Raw genomic sequence first — 18,275 nt, 5'->3', positions numbered from 1 at the left:
GCAGGTTTGGCGCAAATGGTTTTATCGCCTTTGGTGAAACCATCAAGGTAAAAAATTATGGTATCCCTCCCTATTAATTACATGACAAGTCTGACGAACACAACAATTTGCCAACGTTTTATTTGGTACAGTTTGATCTCTATGTGCTCTCCTCAGACTAGTGCAGCGGAGGTGTGTGAATGCCAAAGCGATGGCAGTCGTTCATGCAAGAGAGAAGCACCTTAATCTGACGGCCCTTAATGCCCAGCAGGTACGAGTGATTTGGCCTTGAACCGTGATTGATTGTGTTTAGGGTTAGATACTGTATAAATACTTAAATACTGTACATTTGTTCATATAAAAATACTGGCTGCAAGGTTAGTGATAAGAAAAATGCTCACTGAATCTGTGTGCGTGTGCCTGTGTGATTGTGTGAGAATGAGCGATCTCCTGGGATTTCAGTTCACCCATTTACTGCAAACTATCTTAATTTGTTTTACTGTCTACTGCTCTTCACTTTTCTCCTCAATATTTGAGGTCCTCCCCCGCATGCCCAGTTAATCTACCTCATCGTCGCTGAAGTTTGTGCTAACCGGTGCATCCTCCCCGTTGTTTATTTTCCACCAGGTGGATACCACAGCTGATACCTCAATAACTCTAGAAGCCTGGGGGTTCCTGCTACCGGCCCTAAGAGAAGGATGGCTGCACTGCCAGCTGGTAAATGAGCTGCATCCCACCGGCAATTAGGATTTTTTTACATGCATAAATGGCTGTGTGTTGCCAATGTATGAAATGGATGTAATTAAACTTTAAAGGTGACCGCCCTCAACTGTTTTGTCTGTTTTACTGCCAATTATTGCATCTACATATGTCATGAAAACACATTAGTGGTGCTCCATTATCCAACAGCTCTACATAGTGGTCCGAACACTGTTACGGATAGGAGTAGCCCTGCCTGCTGCCAGCAAAGCCTTCCCTTGTATGTTCACGCTGTAGGATGTGGAACGATGCATGGAGAATCAACATCAACGTCTAACCAAAATCCTTTCAAATGTTGTTCAAAACACTTCTAAACATTAAATAACTAAACATTTATTAACCTTGATCAGGACTATAAGGAATGATAAGGTCCTTGAGGTAGGATGGTGCTATAGGTTAGCCTTAATAGGTTAGCAGCATCACCTTAGAATATGATCTGGCAGTTATTGGGAGCAACTGAAACAGAAAGTGATAAAGTCATCAAGAATTCTCGTTCTAGTCATTAATCAAGCTGCAGCGTTCCGCACAAGCTGGAAGCTTTTCGTGGTAGTTTGGTAAACCAGACAATAGTGAATTGCAGTCTAGACGATATAAAAGTGTGGATGAGCATCTCTGCATCTGCTGTGGAAAAATTTGCCCGATGTTAGCAGTGTTTCTCAGATGGAAGAATGCAGTGATCTGGTGATACTTTTTTCACATGTTGGTCAAAAGAAAGCATAGGGTCAAACAAGACACGACGCTCTGTTTTCCCTGTTTACAGTCATATTATAATGTTATTACAGTATTATAATGGTGTAGTGTACTGCCATTCGCTACACCATTGTACCTGTCACCGTTGTGCAGCGATTGACGTTGATTTCCGAGTCAGAGAGGGTTAAACTTCTTGAATACCTAGTATAACGCCACAGTGTGTGGCGTTATACAACAAAGAAGCCCAAATAGGTATTAGCGATGGGATAACACGGCCCACTCCTTCGTGCAACACATTTTTTTTTTAACGCATTCTCCATTCCCACCGCTCGTCCATTCTGGACTACTATTGTAGAATATTGGTGTATTTTACTGTCTCTCTGTGTTCACATTCCTTAGTGTTAGGACAGCCAGTGCCTTCTCCCACTGATACAAGGTGTTATTTCCAACAATCCTCCATTTGTTTACGTCCCTACAAGGACGAACCAAATGGCTGGTCCAAGGCCGTCTGGGTCATAGCCAAAGCCATATACCTTATCAAGGGAGACCCTGCAACTGTTTTTTTGTGATTCACGTTTTTCTTTTGTATCATTCATTTTGCATAATACTCTTCTCCCCTTTGGTTCAGGGAGAAGAGGGATGAACAGCCAAGGATAACGTCTAGAGACTCTCCTCCCACCTACACTATAGACCTGTGTCTGTACCCTGCTGCGTTACATCCTCGAAAGAAACCATCTATTCGACCCTCTGATCCAACCTGTCAAGCTGCCTTGATTTCCACTTCAAGAATTACTACTATTACTACTATTAAAATACACAACGCAGAGTCTAGATGTCACGAACAGCTTAGAAATAAGCTGAAGTCTAACACTATAGAACAATGGTGGTGCAGCATGGCGGCCTCCGTAGAAGAGGACCGGCTCCCCACAGAGATATAAAGGGCTCAAACTAAGGTGGCGAAACACAACAATTTTTCTATCAATTGGGATTATACACTGACAACAACATACGTATGAATGTTATACACCATTTCTGCCGTTCCACTGGATGCCACTCAATTCTAGACACTGGTCCTTTAAAAAACAAAATGGGGACAGAACGTAGCACAAACGTTTTGGGGACATTCCCCTGGCATCCCCGATGTGCAAAGGTGCACCTATGATTTATAAACCCACATTAGTCAGTGATTGCTATTGTCGCGACTCACAGAGCTCACGCTCCAGTGGTCTCAATGCGCGAGCAGATGGCCGATTTGGATGTAGCGTTTCAGTGGTATTAATCAGTATTAATCTAGTATTAGGCAAAGTCATGAGTGCCGCGCAATCAATCCGGTGGCCGCCTGAGCCAGCAAGAAGCTTAATACATGAAGTAAACGGACCTCCCTAATGACGCCACCTTCCACCCATGCAATCATACATGATAATGTGAGTGAAGACGTGTAAATAGAAATGTAACTGAAGGCAGAAACAGTGCAAACTAGAGTCCTACAAGTAGACTTTGTGCCTTGCCTCTCTCGACATTTCAACAAATGTTTATGAGGATTGACTTATTGAACAGCTTATTGAACACAGGCCTATATTTCATGATGATGAACCTTCCACACGTGCGCATTTTCGTACTCTGGCTCTCCGTTGGAAGTGGCTCCATGCAGGAGCCATTGCCATGCGTCATCGATGCGTCTTAGGGCCCACGACGCAGGCGCTCACGACGCTGTATGGGTGCGTACAAAAAAACATTTTTAGAATAGAAAGAGAGAGGGTTTGGGTCAGACAGTTTTTTTTTTATTTGTAGAATAAATCATCGTTGTAGGATTATAGGATTATTATAGGATCCATTGACGGTATCTACTGTCGATACAGGATGGGATTAGGATTAGCAGACATGTAGATACTGAATTGCCAGCGTCTACTGTCAACACAGGATAGGATTTAGCAAACATTACACACACCATCCATCCGCTCTGAGGCCTCTTCTGTCGACTGCGCCAGAGCTTCAACACTGGAATCTGGAAACAGACCTTCTCTTTAGACAGGACTACAGCCATTGATTGCCTCATTATATTATGAATACACATCCTTAGGGCATCTTTCCCAGAATTGTTGACTGCGCACTGTGTTCCTAAACATTAAGGTCAGGAACGACGTGTGTGACGAAGAGGTGTGGCGACTCTTGGTGAAGGCTTCCCAGCCGTTCTGTGTATGTTTTCCTGGTATGACAACCGTCATCATGCCTCATGCTAGTTTAGTTTAGCTCATCTGAGAGAAGGGAGAGTGCAAATATGAGTGCTTGGTTGTCTAATGTGATTTGACACAATTAGTATGGGATCTCCTTCAAGTCCCGGTGGAGATGAGTCATGGGCAGAGATGGGCATTATTTCAATAATATGTATGAATGTATGTAATGTATTGAAATATATTTTTTTGTATCTACATGTTTGCTGCAATGTCTGCCAATCTTAATCCCATCCTGTATTGACAGTAGATACAGTCAATGGATCCTATAATAATCCTATAATGCTACAAAGATGATTTATTCTACAAATAAAAAAGGCTGTCCGACCCAAACCTCTCTCTTTCTATTCTAAAAATGTTTTTTGCATGCACCCATCATTTGTATTGGAACCAAGATGTCAAAAAACAAGATGTCATTTGATTCCAGATACAAGTGTTCGGGCATTGGTCCACAGTTCACAGTTCACCTATTTGTTCACCTATTTGCTGCAATATATTTTATTTTGTTAAACTCTCCGTTATTTGTTCACATTCCCAGTTGTTTGTTTTTCACCAGGTCCCGACTGTTGACCTTGATAATGCAGGAGCCGGGGGATTCCCAACTCTCGGTGAAGGACGTCTTCACCAGATGCACGTGCATGGACAGCCATGACGAACCTGCCCAACGGCACGTCGGCCTGCACCTAAACGTCTTGTTCTAGCCGGCAAGTGAAGCCTTACCGGCTAGAAAATTTGTCTGTCCTGCTTTTGGGTCAGGCTGCTTAATTCAGAACGTGTGTGAAAGTGTGTGTGTGTGTGTGTGTAGGTGTGTATGTACACACCTACACACACACACACCCAAACCCACACCCCCCCCCCCCCCACACACACACACACACACACAATGATTACTTAATCATCAGATTTATTGATTGTATAGAAAAAGGTTGAATAGGGCATAATGCATTCTATATAAGATTTAACATTTTCAACATTCAATGTACAAAAAAACCTAGCTATAGATACAGTAAAGGTTTAAAAAGACCCACAGGTTTCAATGTCCAGTCTGCTGTGCTGCAGCAGAACAGAGAAAATGTCAAATATTTCACCCGCTAAGTAAAGTATACATTTAGGAATATCCCAATATTTTTTTTACCAAAAAGCTTGTAAATCTCAATGAACATATCTGTGTTTGGATTTCAATATCTCCTGTTCCTCGTGAACTCTCCCCTCCATAACCGCATTTGCTCTATGAAATATCCTTGATAAAACCCCTAACATTTTCAATAGCAATTCCATAGCCTCTGAGGGAGAATCGGAGAGAATGCACAAAGTAACTTTTTACACAGTAAGCTTATATTGAGTTCGCCATGAGAGATGAGTCAGAAAAACAATATAAAACAACTGCATTAAAAAAAGGCCCAATTTGTCATGAGAGGAGCAATGGAGTTAATGGATGGGGGGGGGGGGGGGGGGGGGACGTCAGCACACGCCACAGTGCAGATGTGTATAGTGTTGGATATTGACCCACACCGGAAACGTAATTCACACCAAAACCAAAAAGGCACTCATACACATCTGTGTGACCCACATACAGATGCCTCAAGAGACACCAGGAAATAAAAACACACACACGAGAGAGAGAGAGAGAGAGAGAGAGAGAGAGAGAGAGAGAAAAAAAATGGCAAACAAATTGTCATATGGTTTCTGACAGAGACCTTCTGCCTGAGATTATCAGCAGGATGCATATATATGCATCTATATATATATATATATATATATATATATACACATATATAAATATGTGTGTGTGAACCGGTATAGAAACTTTGTCTTTGTAAGGCATGACTATAAAACAAGAAAAAGTGAAATAAAAAAGTTATAACTTCAAATAAAAATCTCTTTAACTGTCATATCAGAATGAGGAGTTAATTAAAGCCATCGCTTTGCATTTCGTAAAACAGAAAATGTCCCAATAACCACCACCAAATTCTCCATAATCATCTAGTTCCCCTCTCTGATTATGATGGTCTTGTTAAAAGATTGAGTTAATAACAGCATAAAAGATAGGCATACTGATGAAAGCTATGCCCAGCTTTTATCAAGCTATAATAGTTCTTTATTAAACACCAGGGTTACGTCATAAGAAAATGACTTAATTCTCGACCAGTCCTTCATGGAATGAGTAGAAAGTCACTGAATGGCAAAAGCTTTCCAAAATAAGTGTCTTATTTCTACAATGCTGAAACTAAAAGATGCTTAAACCAATGGAACCTCATGGGAATGTTTTGTCCACAGCATGATTTCAAGTAAAATAAAATGAAAGCTGTATGTTTACATCTCCTTCTACGCACACCATACAGATGTTATGCCCAGACCGAAAAAAGCTGAAATGGCACATTCATAATCTGTTCAAATCTCTTGAATGCCCAAAACCCGAAGTTTTACCACATCAATCTATACGTTCGTCTTTCCGAGATCAAACAGGACTGTGGGAGACGCAGGCATTCTGTGCAGACCGCAGGCTTGTGTTTCAGCATCGTGGCTTTACTCATAAAGTAAAGCCGACTCCTTTACTTTTACTCTCTGGTTCAATTTCAAAGATGCTCCCTGGACAGTTAAGACTGAATTTCCCACTGCATAGAAAAAAAAAAAAAACTGCTAGTTTGGTTTCCAATGTGTCTGAATTTTCTCTAAAATGCTTGACATTTGAAAAGTGCAGTAAGAGTCTCACTGTCCAAAGTTTTAGTCCATGTATCTATTTTTAGGTGATGAACCACTGTGGATCTGGAGGCTTTCGTGTTCTAGAAACAGAGCCTCGTGCTCCGGGACAAACACATTCAGGAGACCTCTAACTCTCCTGGCGATGGACCCCCTCGATGCTGAACTTTGATTATCCGACATCGTTGAAATGTTGCTCGTATCTTTTCTCATCGCAATCCTTTTATGATATGTGAACTGTTGAATTTGTCTCCCCCCTCCCCTCCCCTCCCCCCCAGGTCTCTGTCGCTATTTTATTTTTGTACCATTTCTGGAGGTCTTTATAACTTTGTTCCTGGTTAAGAATGTCAGCTCCGCCCACCGTTGTAGCTCCTCATCATCTTCAGCGACCATGTTCATGAGCATTTGCTATCCTGAAAAAAGACGCACTCACCTGGATTTCAATTTCCTGCGCTACGTATAGCGTGACGTTTCCTACTTAATATTGTGTCTTGTGCACATATCCCTTCTTCCTCAATTAGGTCCATTGTCGTTCACTTCCAGGACTTTACGAACCAAAACAGAACAGACATCCATTACATGATGATAGACCAGGGACCTTCCAATGTCCCCCGTGAATATAGTTCGAGGACTGCGCACAATCCCGGAGAACGGCGTCCGTCGGTTTTTCCGGGAACAATTGCGATCGCAATGTTTCAAACCGTCCCAGTCCAGGCCCTGGGAACACTCTGAGAGTCTCTGATTGGCCAGGGTCCTTCAGCTTGGCAGCCTGCCATTGGCTGTTAGAAAGAGACGTTGATGGAGAGAGAGAGAGTTTGAAGCGCAACGCCGGGAGAGGAGAGGAGAGAGAGAGAGAGACTGACGTGCTCGTGACGCATCTACACCTCACGCTCCGGTTCACTCTATAATCTCATCGGCTGTCTGGGAGAGTTTGATTCTCGATGTAGTCTCTCTCTCTCTCTCTCTTCCTCTCCCTCCCTCCCTCTCTCTCTCTCTCTCTCTCTCTCTCTCTCTCACTGTCTCTCTCGCTTTCACTCACTTGCAGCCCAGAGCGTGTGCTGTCCCTCCTCAGTGTCTTCTCTCTCTCTTACTCCGTCTCCCCGACCCTCTCCCCCTCCGTCCCCGTCTCTATCCCTTGAAGGGCCTGGGCGGGGGCTTCCCGATCTCCACGGAGATGTTGGTGTACAGCGGGTACCTCTTGACCTGCACCAGGCGGTAGGTGAGGGAGCTGATGCCGTCCCTCCTCATGGTGTTCTTGGTGTTCTGGATCTTGTTGAACCTGCAGGGTATTCACAGAAGAGCAGAAGAACGCGTGTGTCACACAAGGGGATGAACCGCCGCCACCCGCCACAGTCATCGGACCATCACAGCTGGTCGCCCTTGTGTGTGTGTGTGTGTGTGTGTGTGTGTGTGTGTTTGTGTGGCGTGGTGTGGTGTGATGTGTGTATGTGCGTGTGTGTGCGTGTGTGTTGATAAAAAATACTTATTTGTAAACGGCAGCTTTACAGCCCACCCACCCACCCCGAGACACACACACACACACACACACACACAAAGTTAAAAAAAAAAACAGTAACAGTTGCATATTTTTGTGTGAATCAAATTCAATTCTAGCTATGGAGAGAAGCAGATTGAAATAGAGCAGTTTCTGCTGTGCAAACCTTGACCAGCAGGTGGTGCTGTGACCTTATTGTTTTACTCAATAATCCAAATCTACTGAGGTCCCAATTTGACTCATGATCACGTCCCAGACCAGTGAATGTGTTGCCATATTAGTATGAGTGCTCTGGTCAAGGTTAATGAGGAGCCCGGTTTTAGTTATTTTTATACCGTCAATCAATCACTTTGAGAAATATCCTGTTTTTTTCAAAAAGCTGAGTGCAAAATTAATATAAACGTTCTATCTTATGGAGTCAAAGCAATGAGTCAGTATACAGTATGTGCACTGGCTGGGAGGGGGGGGGGGGGGAATCAACACTCCCACCCTCAACCAATTAGCCAAAATGTGTGTCTTGAGAGCTAATCAAGGCATGATATCACACAGGAATCCATTATTTTCTCTGCCGAGGCAACAAAAAAAAACACAAACTAACACAATACTGGGTAATCCTAGTGTCAAGGTGTATTGTAATTTGGATTATACCCTCACACTCATCTTCTCTATACAACGCAGCCCACAGTGATTTATGCATCTGGATACATGTCAAGAAGGAGCAGGTATGCGGTTTTAGGCTTGCTTTTAACCACGCATTTTGTGTGCGCGTCGGCGACTGTCTTGCGTATCCCGCGTCCTTTTGGAGGCGCTAAGCTAAGCATAACTGGTCATAAATTGGTCGGGGGCCCCCGCCAGGTACTTGGGGCCCTACGCGCTCTGCGTACTCAGCGTATGGGGAGCGGCGGGCCCTGCTTTGTGGGTGTCGGTGGTGCAAATCCTCATTAGTGAACGCCAGGTGAGATGCAATACGCACACGAACTGCGGGGGGTAGTGTAGGGTACAGCATGGGGATGGAACAGGGTCAGCCCTCAGTAGGCGCTGTCAACAGATAATCTAACAGACCAAGTTCCCAATTACACACACTTCTGTTCAAGAGACAGTTCACCTGCCGAGCACACGGCTGAAGAGCAAAGATATCTCCTGCCTTAAGAGGCCAGATCCAGCCTTGTGCATCGTCTCTTCGGAAGGACGCTGCTCTTCAGAGAGACGCACACAAAAGGACCCTTCTGTCTTCATTTCGGAAGTACGCGCAGCGCACTGCAGAAGCTGTTGGAGCGCGTTGGTGTAAAGAGAAGAAATAGAAAAGTGGAAAAACAACGAGGCCAGGGAGGGACATAATGCAGGAGATTTATACTGAATCAGGCTTAGGGGAACGCTAAGGGCGAGTGAGAAGGACAGACACTGAGATCTATGAATATATCAAGCACAGAGGCTTGATACGTGGGCTGGGAATGCTAGCACCTGGCACATACTGTACATGCACACGTGCAGGAACGCACCACACACACACACACACACCACACACACACACACACACACACACACACACACACATACACACACACACACACACATACACATACACATACACACACACACACACACACACACACACACACACACACACACACACACACACACACAATCTGGGAACTTTTCATTAGGAATACAGAGACATGAGATGCACTACTTGGATATTTGCATAAATATCTCACTCTACGGTTAGTGGATATGCATATTAACAAACTATGTGTGTGTCGGTAGCTTGCATTGCATTCTAAATTGGATTCTAAAATAGGCAAAATAAAAATAATTTAATTTAATAAGAAAACATTAAACTGAACATGGAGCAATCTCAATCCTGCTTTCCAGCATGACGGTGTGAACTCAACCAATCACATTCTATAATATACGTGACGTTTTAACGTGCATGTGTTGCATCATTATGACATGGACGGGATGTTGGCCGGTGAGGACACTGGCTAGGATGAGCAGGTTAGCCTGCTTTCTGCCACCGTGTCGACATGGAGCGGAATGTGCTCCAGTTTAAATCCACCAAAGTCTCCCAGGATTATATTTTAAGATATCCTTTAATAATGATGACACCTTATTAGGTCAGGGAGAGAAAGAGAGTGCTATTCCCCCCCCCCTTTATTGTGGTCATATTTTGAGTGGACTCTGGTTAAGTCTCACTTTAGCATGCAGTGGAAAATTGGTGACCTCGTTCGAGATTAGTCTTTAAACTGAAGACCTGTTAATGCTAAATTATTGTAATCTATTGCTGAGCAAGCACCCCCCTGTAATGCATTAGGCACTGATAGTGAGGCAGCATGTCTGCGTCTATGTGGGCAACTGCATGTGGGCATGTGTGTGTTGGCGTGTGTGTGCGTGTTTGTGTCTATGTATGCTTGTGTGTTTGTGTGTGTGTGTGTGTGTGTGTGTGTGTGTGTGTGTGTGTGTGTGTGTGTGTGTGTGTGTGTGTGTGTGTGTGTGTGTGTATGCGTGTGTGAGTGTGTGTCTGTGTACACTTTAGGGGGATAGTGATGAATGTGTCTCTTTCTCTCCTACACTGGACTGACATCTCATTGCTATGCCTAACCAGCCTCTCAAGAGATGAACTGAATGGATTCCTCTGTGTGTGTGTGTGTGTGTGTGTATGTGTGTGCACGTGTAGGTGTGTGTGTGTGTGTGTGTGTGTCTGTTTATTAGCATGAAGATACTTGGGTGTGCTGGCTTTCATGTGCATTTGTGTGTGTGTTTGTGTGTGGGTGCGCACACTGCGTGCGTGTGTTGTGAGGAATCAGTCATGCATCACACAGTCCAGATACTTCTTTTGTCCACATCACAGCTCCTCCAGACAAACTATTTAAAGGCTTTGATTATCCATTCCTGCAACTCTAACAGGCTTATCTAACACCCGGGAAAACGTGCAGAGGAGCGGGAATAACGTTGAACCGTCACGATTCTGACCGTCCCTTTGTATCTTTGTACATAAAACCAAGGCTAGTGAAGTGAAGTGAATAAATTGGGTTTTAAGAAATGGATTTCTTCAGTAAACCTCCCTTGTCGTTATTGTGTTATAGATCTTAAGTGTAGTGTAATCTTTGTGTTTTGAAGATTGATAATACATGAAGAACTCCAAGCCTTAGTGGAAACATTTCAACTATTTATCACTTCTGTTCAGAACTCTCTGTTGTTCTGAGTCGGGCTGATTATAAGGAGCACCTGAGATTCCCGAGATATTAGAAAACCAAAAGCCACGTTTCACATTTTAATGAGTGCCCAGGAGATGGCGAGGAGAGTGTATACACTGACCGACACACCATTTGCTCCTCTGATACAGAGTTCAATTCTCTGTTATCCTCCCACCACAAACAAAAAGGTCCCAGTTGGGGACACCTTTTAGCCTGAGAGAGAGAGAGAGAGAGAGAGAGAGAGAGCAGAGAGAGAGAGAGAGAGAGCGAGAGAGCAGAGAGCGAGAGAGAGAGAGAGAGAGGGGAGAGAGCGAGAGAGAGAGAGAGAGAGAGAGAGAGAGCAGAGAGAGAGAGAGCGAGAGAGCAGAGAGCGAGAGAGAGAGAGAGAGAGGGGAGAGAGCGAGAGAGAGAGAGAGAGAGAGAGAGAGAGAGAGAGAGAGAGAGAGAGAGAGCAGAGAGCGAGAGAGAGAGAGAGAGAGAGAGAGGGGGAGAGAGAGAGAGAGAGAGAGAGAGAGAAGAGAGGGAGAGAGAGAGAGAGAGAGAGAGAGAGAGGGAGAGAGAGTATCATTCCTCCCCCTCGCATACACACAAATACACACCTTTGTGTTGACGTATTGATTTTGATAAAGGCAACTAGCCCAGCATGACCCTGACTGCTTCCATATCTACTGTTGACATTTGAGCGGGCAATCACAGAGGGATCTATCAGACCCTCAACAGTGAACGATGATGTGAGCCATACATTACGGATGAAGTGGTATGTATTATATACAGTACTCACAGTTATACACGCAAGTACTGTGTGTATAACATATAAATTATAATCACAGTATACAATATGAAAAGGGCTGTCGGTCTGCTCTGGCAGAGAGGAGTGTTAACCAATGTTTTTTGTTTATTCATAAAGCCCTGGTCGGTAAAACGCCATCTTATATGACATCCATGTTGCATTGGATCTTTGGTTCACCTCCGATGACGCTGGGCGACGCCTCAGGTAGCTACACACCTGATCCTGGACGCACAGCTTTTTGTGTTAGGGCAGCGGACTAAAAATAATCTGTTGATAATCAAATACCCTGTTGGTAATCCTCACTTCTCCTGTCTGACGTTGAAGCAATGTTCTTAATAACTGTCCCCTACCTGTGTGTAGTTTTCTCTGTTTGTTTTTTATTGGTATTATACATAAATGAGGGTCCCCCCCCTCACTGGTTCCTGCGAGATCCTTGAATAAAAGGTTGAATGAATGAATGATCATCAGCTGGAATGCTTGATCATCTGCTTGATCAGCTGTTGTGCTGAAGAATCAAACTTAAAAGCTACTCAACTTCACCTGTTAAGTGAATATTGAGCGATATAAAGAAATGACTGGTTGTTGGAGGCATGGTTATGAACAGGAGGACGTCCATAATGACTGTTTCCATTAACATACACCTCATTACTCGCATGCACACGGGGGAGTGAGAAGGCAGGGGCTCTCCTGGTGTTCAGAGGCAGCTGGGAGCCCTGGTCCCCAGGTGCCCTTTGAATCTTTCCTCTTTTGAAATTCTGGTTATGAGGTGTTTAACAACCATGATATTAACACAGCCCTGTTTCCCTCGGTGACACTCTATCGAGGAAGAGAGAGGGAGACCGTAATATGCTACACACACTGGCTAGCATCCGTTTCATAGAGGTACGCTGAAAGCGACATGAACTCAAACTAATTGCTTCACTGAAGAGAACTTCAGTGAACAACATTTTTTGTCATCGGATCTCACTTTAAAGCAAAGCAACGCACCGACGTCACCTTGAAAGGGATTACTTTGGGTGTGAGACGGCTCACTTTATCTCTGTCACCATCTATCGTAGCTATGACGGCCATTGATTTTAGTTTATTTATTTACAGAGAAAAAAAACGTGTTTTGGGGTGGGGGTGGGCGGGGGGGGGGGGGGGGGGGGGGGGTGGGGGGGGGTGATGTTGTCATGCTTAACCAGGCGTGAAAGCAGGCGGGCGGGCGTGGCGGAGAATACACCGCTGTAATCTGCGTTTAAGCGGCTTAATGTGAGGTGCTACAGTGGCGTGATTAATGTGTGTAAGGGGGGCGGGCTCAGCTCGGGGTCCTCCGCCTCGTTCATCAAAACGCCAACAGGCCGTCGCCGCCGCCACCGCCGCCGCCGCCGCCGCCGCCGCCGCCGCCGCCGCCATGTTGTCAACCCCCGTCGACAAACGCGGCGTGACAAACGGACGCACGCTGAGAAGAAGGACGCCTCAGACGCCAATTAAGCAACCGCGGGCTGACGACTAACGTCTGAACGTTTGAAGTTCTGCATTTTAATTATTCTTCGGCAACGTTCACTCACACGTATCGTCAGATGTTCTGCAGTGCCCCGGATGCTAACCGAAATGTTTCAGACGCAGGTTAGGGTTAGCCTTTGATGCTGGTTTGACGGCGGTCCGCTACTGTCCGGTCTGGGCCTTTGATGGGGGTTTGGTTTGACGTCGGGCTTTCATGGGCTCATCGGAGGGGCTGCTGGAAGCAGCATGAAGGGAACATGTCCTTCATTCTCTCAGAAACAGTTGTGGTGGGGGGGGGGGGCACCGGGGCAGTAAATGAAAAGGGGAGTTGAAGACATGAATATCGTGCGTTAAATATGTCCTGCTCTGTACGTTTTATTATCCTCCGAGATGAATCTTTCCCGGGTTTTTCCAATAATTATGGAAACGTGGCGACCTTTGAGTGGTGACTGAAACACGCCAGGCTAACTTGAGAAACCTTTTTTCTAATTCGTCCAAACAGGAGTAGTGGTAGTACTACTGCTGTACAATGCCGCTTTTCCACCGACAGCACCAGCTCGACTTGCTATGACTCGGTTCGGTTCCAGGCACGTCGCATTTCCATCTAAAAAAGTACCTCTTCAATGTGGGCGGGTCGTAGAAAAGAACCTCTCCAACGTGGGCGAGTCGTCATTAGGTTTTAATCCCGGGAGACGGGATTCCCGGGAAATCTGAATCTGATAAAGACTATTTCCTGATTCCCGGGAAAGGTTATGATGGGAAATAAAATGAAATAAAAAGCGCAATGACTGCGCGTCTATTGTTGTCATACGGTAACGTTGATCTAGGCGAAACTCGAGCCCTGGGAAAGGAACGACACAAAAACGAAACAGCGAAACGCTGATCCGTGTCTCCCTCGGGAGCGGGTCCGTGGACTCCAGCCACGCCGGACACACACAACCACACGCAGCTTAACTCTAGCCCCGGGAAAGGAGCGACACACACGGCGAAACGCTGATCCGCGTCCCCCTCGGGAGCGGGTCCGTGGACTCCAGCCACGCCGGACACAACTTAACTTTGAGTGATTATTCCCGTTTGCAACCGCTGGCCAATCAGTGGCCAGCAGCCTGTTTTTACGTCACACAAAAGTACCTACTCCGCTCGCTTGGAACCTCGACGGAGGTAGTACTAAAAAAAGTACCCGGAGGTGAGTTGAGCTGGTACTGTCGGAGGAAAAGCGGCATATGTAACTGGAAGAACATGACTAAGTTTCCATCGTGTTAAGCTACACTACAGTAGAGAATTCAGTTCCCTCCGAGGTAGTCGTAACCAGCAAGACTCTGGTTTGAAGGTCGTTTTGATCAATCTTGCTCCAGAGTGTACCAGAGAGCTTGTGCAGAGGTAGTATGGAGGGAAACAAACTGCAGAGTTGCCAACTTTTGGTTTTTGGCTGGAGTGAGAAATCGTATAATGCTTACATTATAACAGGGTCCGTGGCTGGAATTGTTGACGGGGATGGGGGGGGGGGGGATATATAATATCAGAGAGAGAACGCGAGGGAGAGAGAGAGAGAGAGAGAGCAAGGGTGTGCGTGCAAGAGGGATGAAAATAAAATAACAATGTAACGATGAGATCTAAGCGAGAGAGAGAGAGAGAGAGATAGAGAGCGGGGGAGCGAGAAAGCCAGAAAGCGAGATAGAGCTAGTGAGCGATATCGAGAGAGTGAGAGAGAGAGAGAGAGAGAGAGAGAGAGAGAGAGAGAGAGAGAGCAAGAGAGAGATTAAGTGAGAAATAAAGTGAGAGAAGGTGAGAGAAAGTGAGAGGGCGAGAAAGCACGAGAGAGAAATAGAAAGAGAGAGAGAGCGAAAAGAGAGAGATTAAGTGAGAGTGCGAGAGAGAGCGAGAGCCAGAGCCCGCGCACAACACAAGAGAGAGAGAGAGAGAGAGAGAGAGAGAGAGAGAGTGAGTGAGCGAGCGACAGAGCGACAGAGACGTGGGGTGTTGTTGTTGTTGTTGTTGTGATGATGATGCAGTACCTCTGAGGGTTGGGCTCGTTGTGTTTGTCTCTCTCGTGTTTGATCATCCTGTAGCGGCCGATGCGGACGTCCGGCCGGGACACCTTCATCCCGTTCAGAGTGATCCTGGAACACAGCGGCCTTTGTTTAGAGGACCACAGGGCCGCGGGGGGGGGGGGGATGGGGGGGGGGGGGTGGGATGGGGGGGTGGGTGGGGGGGGGGGGGATGGGGGGGGGACTCTGCATTCATTCTTTCGTTCAATACATGTTTTTCTTGAAAGGGATAAATGTTTCGCTCTGATTTGCCGTACACATACGCGGACACACACACACACACACACACACACACACACACACACACACACACACACACACACACACACACACACACACACACACACACACACACACACAGAAACACAGAAACACACACATGCAAACAGAGACACACACATACACACACACACACACACACACACACGTCACAGAAACACACACATATTAATTGAGAAATCTAGACAGCACAAATTGAGTCTGTTGACTGGTGGTTCTGTATGGGGTATTGGTTGCGCCAACATTTCAAAAATGATAAAGTGGAGAGAAGTGCACACAGTGTCTCGAGGGGTTCTGTTCCCCACTGTTTTGAATCGGATGCATTGTGAATATAACGCTTCCAGGGAAAAGTCTCAGGGACAAATACAATGGCTAGACGCAATGTTCCTTGACCTGAGAGTGAAACCTGAACAATTTACGAAGCCGTGAGCATCAGGACAGGACACACAAAACCAGAATAATAAGCCCCTGGTTAGAGAGGGGTTCATTTTTCAGACGGGGGGCTAGAACACAACCCCCCCGAACAACTGAAAGAGCTCTGAGATCACATTTAAGTGTAAGATGGAGGAGCAATGCGGCATCTATCGCCAACTCCAGCTCCAATGCAACAACAGATGAAGTGTGAGGCAATGACAACCACACATCTTCGTCTAACACACAGCCATCCACAGAGGCAAGGCAGAGACGATGGTATACTGTATAGTCAGACCGTTCATAGACCTTTGTATGGTTCCACCCAAAATCGTGTGCAAATCATCTCGCCAGTTTCCCACACGCAGTGTGATGATCTTAGTTTTACAATATTCAATTGCAGAAGCAAGAATTTTAATGAACATTTCTTTCAGATTAGTCTTCTTCTATAGACAGTAGAAAATACTATGGGGACCGCGTGTGACACATTGTCCAATGTGTGCACTTTAAAACAAGACTCGTCTAAAATAAATCCATTCTCATTTCCAAAAGCTATTGGAATAAGGAAGCAAAAAAAGGTGAATCTCCAACGAAAACAAATATATGAAACAAACCAAATATATGAAAGGAATCTTAAACAAATCAATCAAATTGGACATAGACTATAATATTCAACTGAATAGGTCTACAACACACAAGTGTTGTGTAATTATATAATTACACTAATATTACTCCAAGTAATTAATTATAATGAACTAAAGGAGTATGTTATTATACTGCCATTGATAAGGGAGCCTAACCACAGCAGCCGTCCTTTCAGTTTGATACCAGGCCATTGTAGAGAACTGGGAAGGCCTAACGCCTAACAACATGAGATTCAGTTCCCAAACCAAACAAACAACAAACAAACAATGTCAAAACTACAGCCCTGTGAACATGGTGTGGGTACCATCCAAGCACTGGTAGTTCCCCAGTGGTTACCCCCTCGCCAGCTCCAGCCCAGCACGGTTTGGTGACGACAATCTGTATGCATGTGTGTGTATGACTGCATGCCTGGGAATTGGTTTGCATGGTGTGTGTGTGTGGCGATGTGTACTTTCTGTTGCGTCGTTTTTCCCCGTCTTCCACGCTCTGATTCTCCTGATCCTGTCCGTCTTGTCAGTAATATTAATATTTCCTTTCCATGTTTTTCTTTCTTCCTGTCTTTCTGTCTTTTTGTCTCCACTGCCCCCCCCCCCGCCCCCTCCCCACCCCTGCCATGCTCTGTCATCTGCCTGAATTATTATGTATGTTTTTATTCTTGACCCGCTGCTGTTTCTAAAAATAACACATGAACAAATGTAAATGAAACCTTTTGATGTTGAGCAAAAAAAAAAAAACAGAATGAAAACCATGTCCTCCCTGTAGTACAATAGACAATGTTGAACCTATACCGCTCTCCATCATATTCCCCATCTTGGTTTTGGGTTTATTCTCATGTTAACGTACGTAACAGGTTACGTACGTTAACATGAATCTGTGAACTGTGCGGCTTTATGAAAGCCAGAGAGCAATTATCCCCCTTAGCACCCCGTGCGCTGGGTGATCTTAACTTTACAAGTCTCTATTGGCCTATTAAGTGTCAAGTATGACTCAACACTTACTGAGCGCCACGTCGTCTAATAATGGACCACGGCATCGCTGTAGTCCTGCTAATAATAGGAATATATTTAATAATATATAATAATATATAATAATATTAGCGGCCGTGTGCCGCCGCCGCCGCCGCTAACGCCAGAGTGATGCAGTGAAGATAGAAACACAGTGGAACTGTGTTTTTGCGAGGGGACGGCTTGTGGTGTATCAGTGCGTCCGTCTGCCCCTTGGATGTGTGGTTAGTGAGCGGCACAGCGCCGGGTAACACCGTGGTGCTCCCTCCGGACGCGCCCAGGCCCTTTTCTCAGCTGTTAGCGCAGCACAGCACAGCGTAGCGTAGCGGCTGCGGCGGCTGCGGCGGCGGCGGCGGCGTTGGGACTCCCAGATGAATGGGAGCGGAGTTTGAACTCCCAGGTTGTAGGGCCAGAGAGCCGTGAGCAAGATGCGTAAGCCCTCACTGTGGAGGACACGCATCTGAATTCACTGCAAGCGAACAGTGAACAGTGGAAAAAGAGAAGAAGGAGACGTGGCGTTCAGGGGTGGATGAGGGTACGGACACATCTCTGGCGATTACAGTTC

At 45.5% G+C, this 18,275-nt stretch overlaps 1 protein-coding gene across 1 annotated transcript in view; it reads right to left on the bottom strand.

The window, feature by feature from the left end:
• Positions 1–7,487: 7,487 nt before the first annotated feature.
• Positions 7,488–18,275, bottom strand: part of b4galt2 (UDP-Gal:betaGlcNAc beta 1,4- galactosyltransferase, polypeptide 2) — a gene marked incomplete at both ends in the record, with an annotated part of 55,905 nt that continues 45,117 nt past the window's right edge. Inside the window, 2 exons of the mRNA XM_084481399.1 lie at positions 7,488–7,638; positions 15,339–15,443. Of these exons, the coding sequence (XP_084337525.1) occupies positions 7,488–7,638; positions 15,339–15,443 (256 nt within the window). The remainder of the gene's footprint in view (positions 7,639–15,338; positions 15,444–18,275) is intronic.

The sequence above is a fragment of the Micromesistius poutassou genome (genome assembly GCF_964030765.1).
Source record: "Micromesistius poutassou genome assembly, chromosome: 16".
Classification (NCBI taxonomy): Eukaryota; Metazoa; Chordata; class Actinopteri; order Gadiformes; family Gadidae; genus Micromesistius; species Micromesistius poutassou.
Note: the sequence above shows the minus strand (reverse complement) of the source record. Positions and strands in the feature narration are given on the sequence as shown.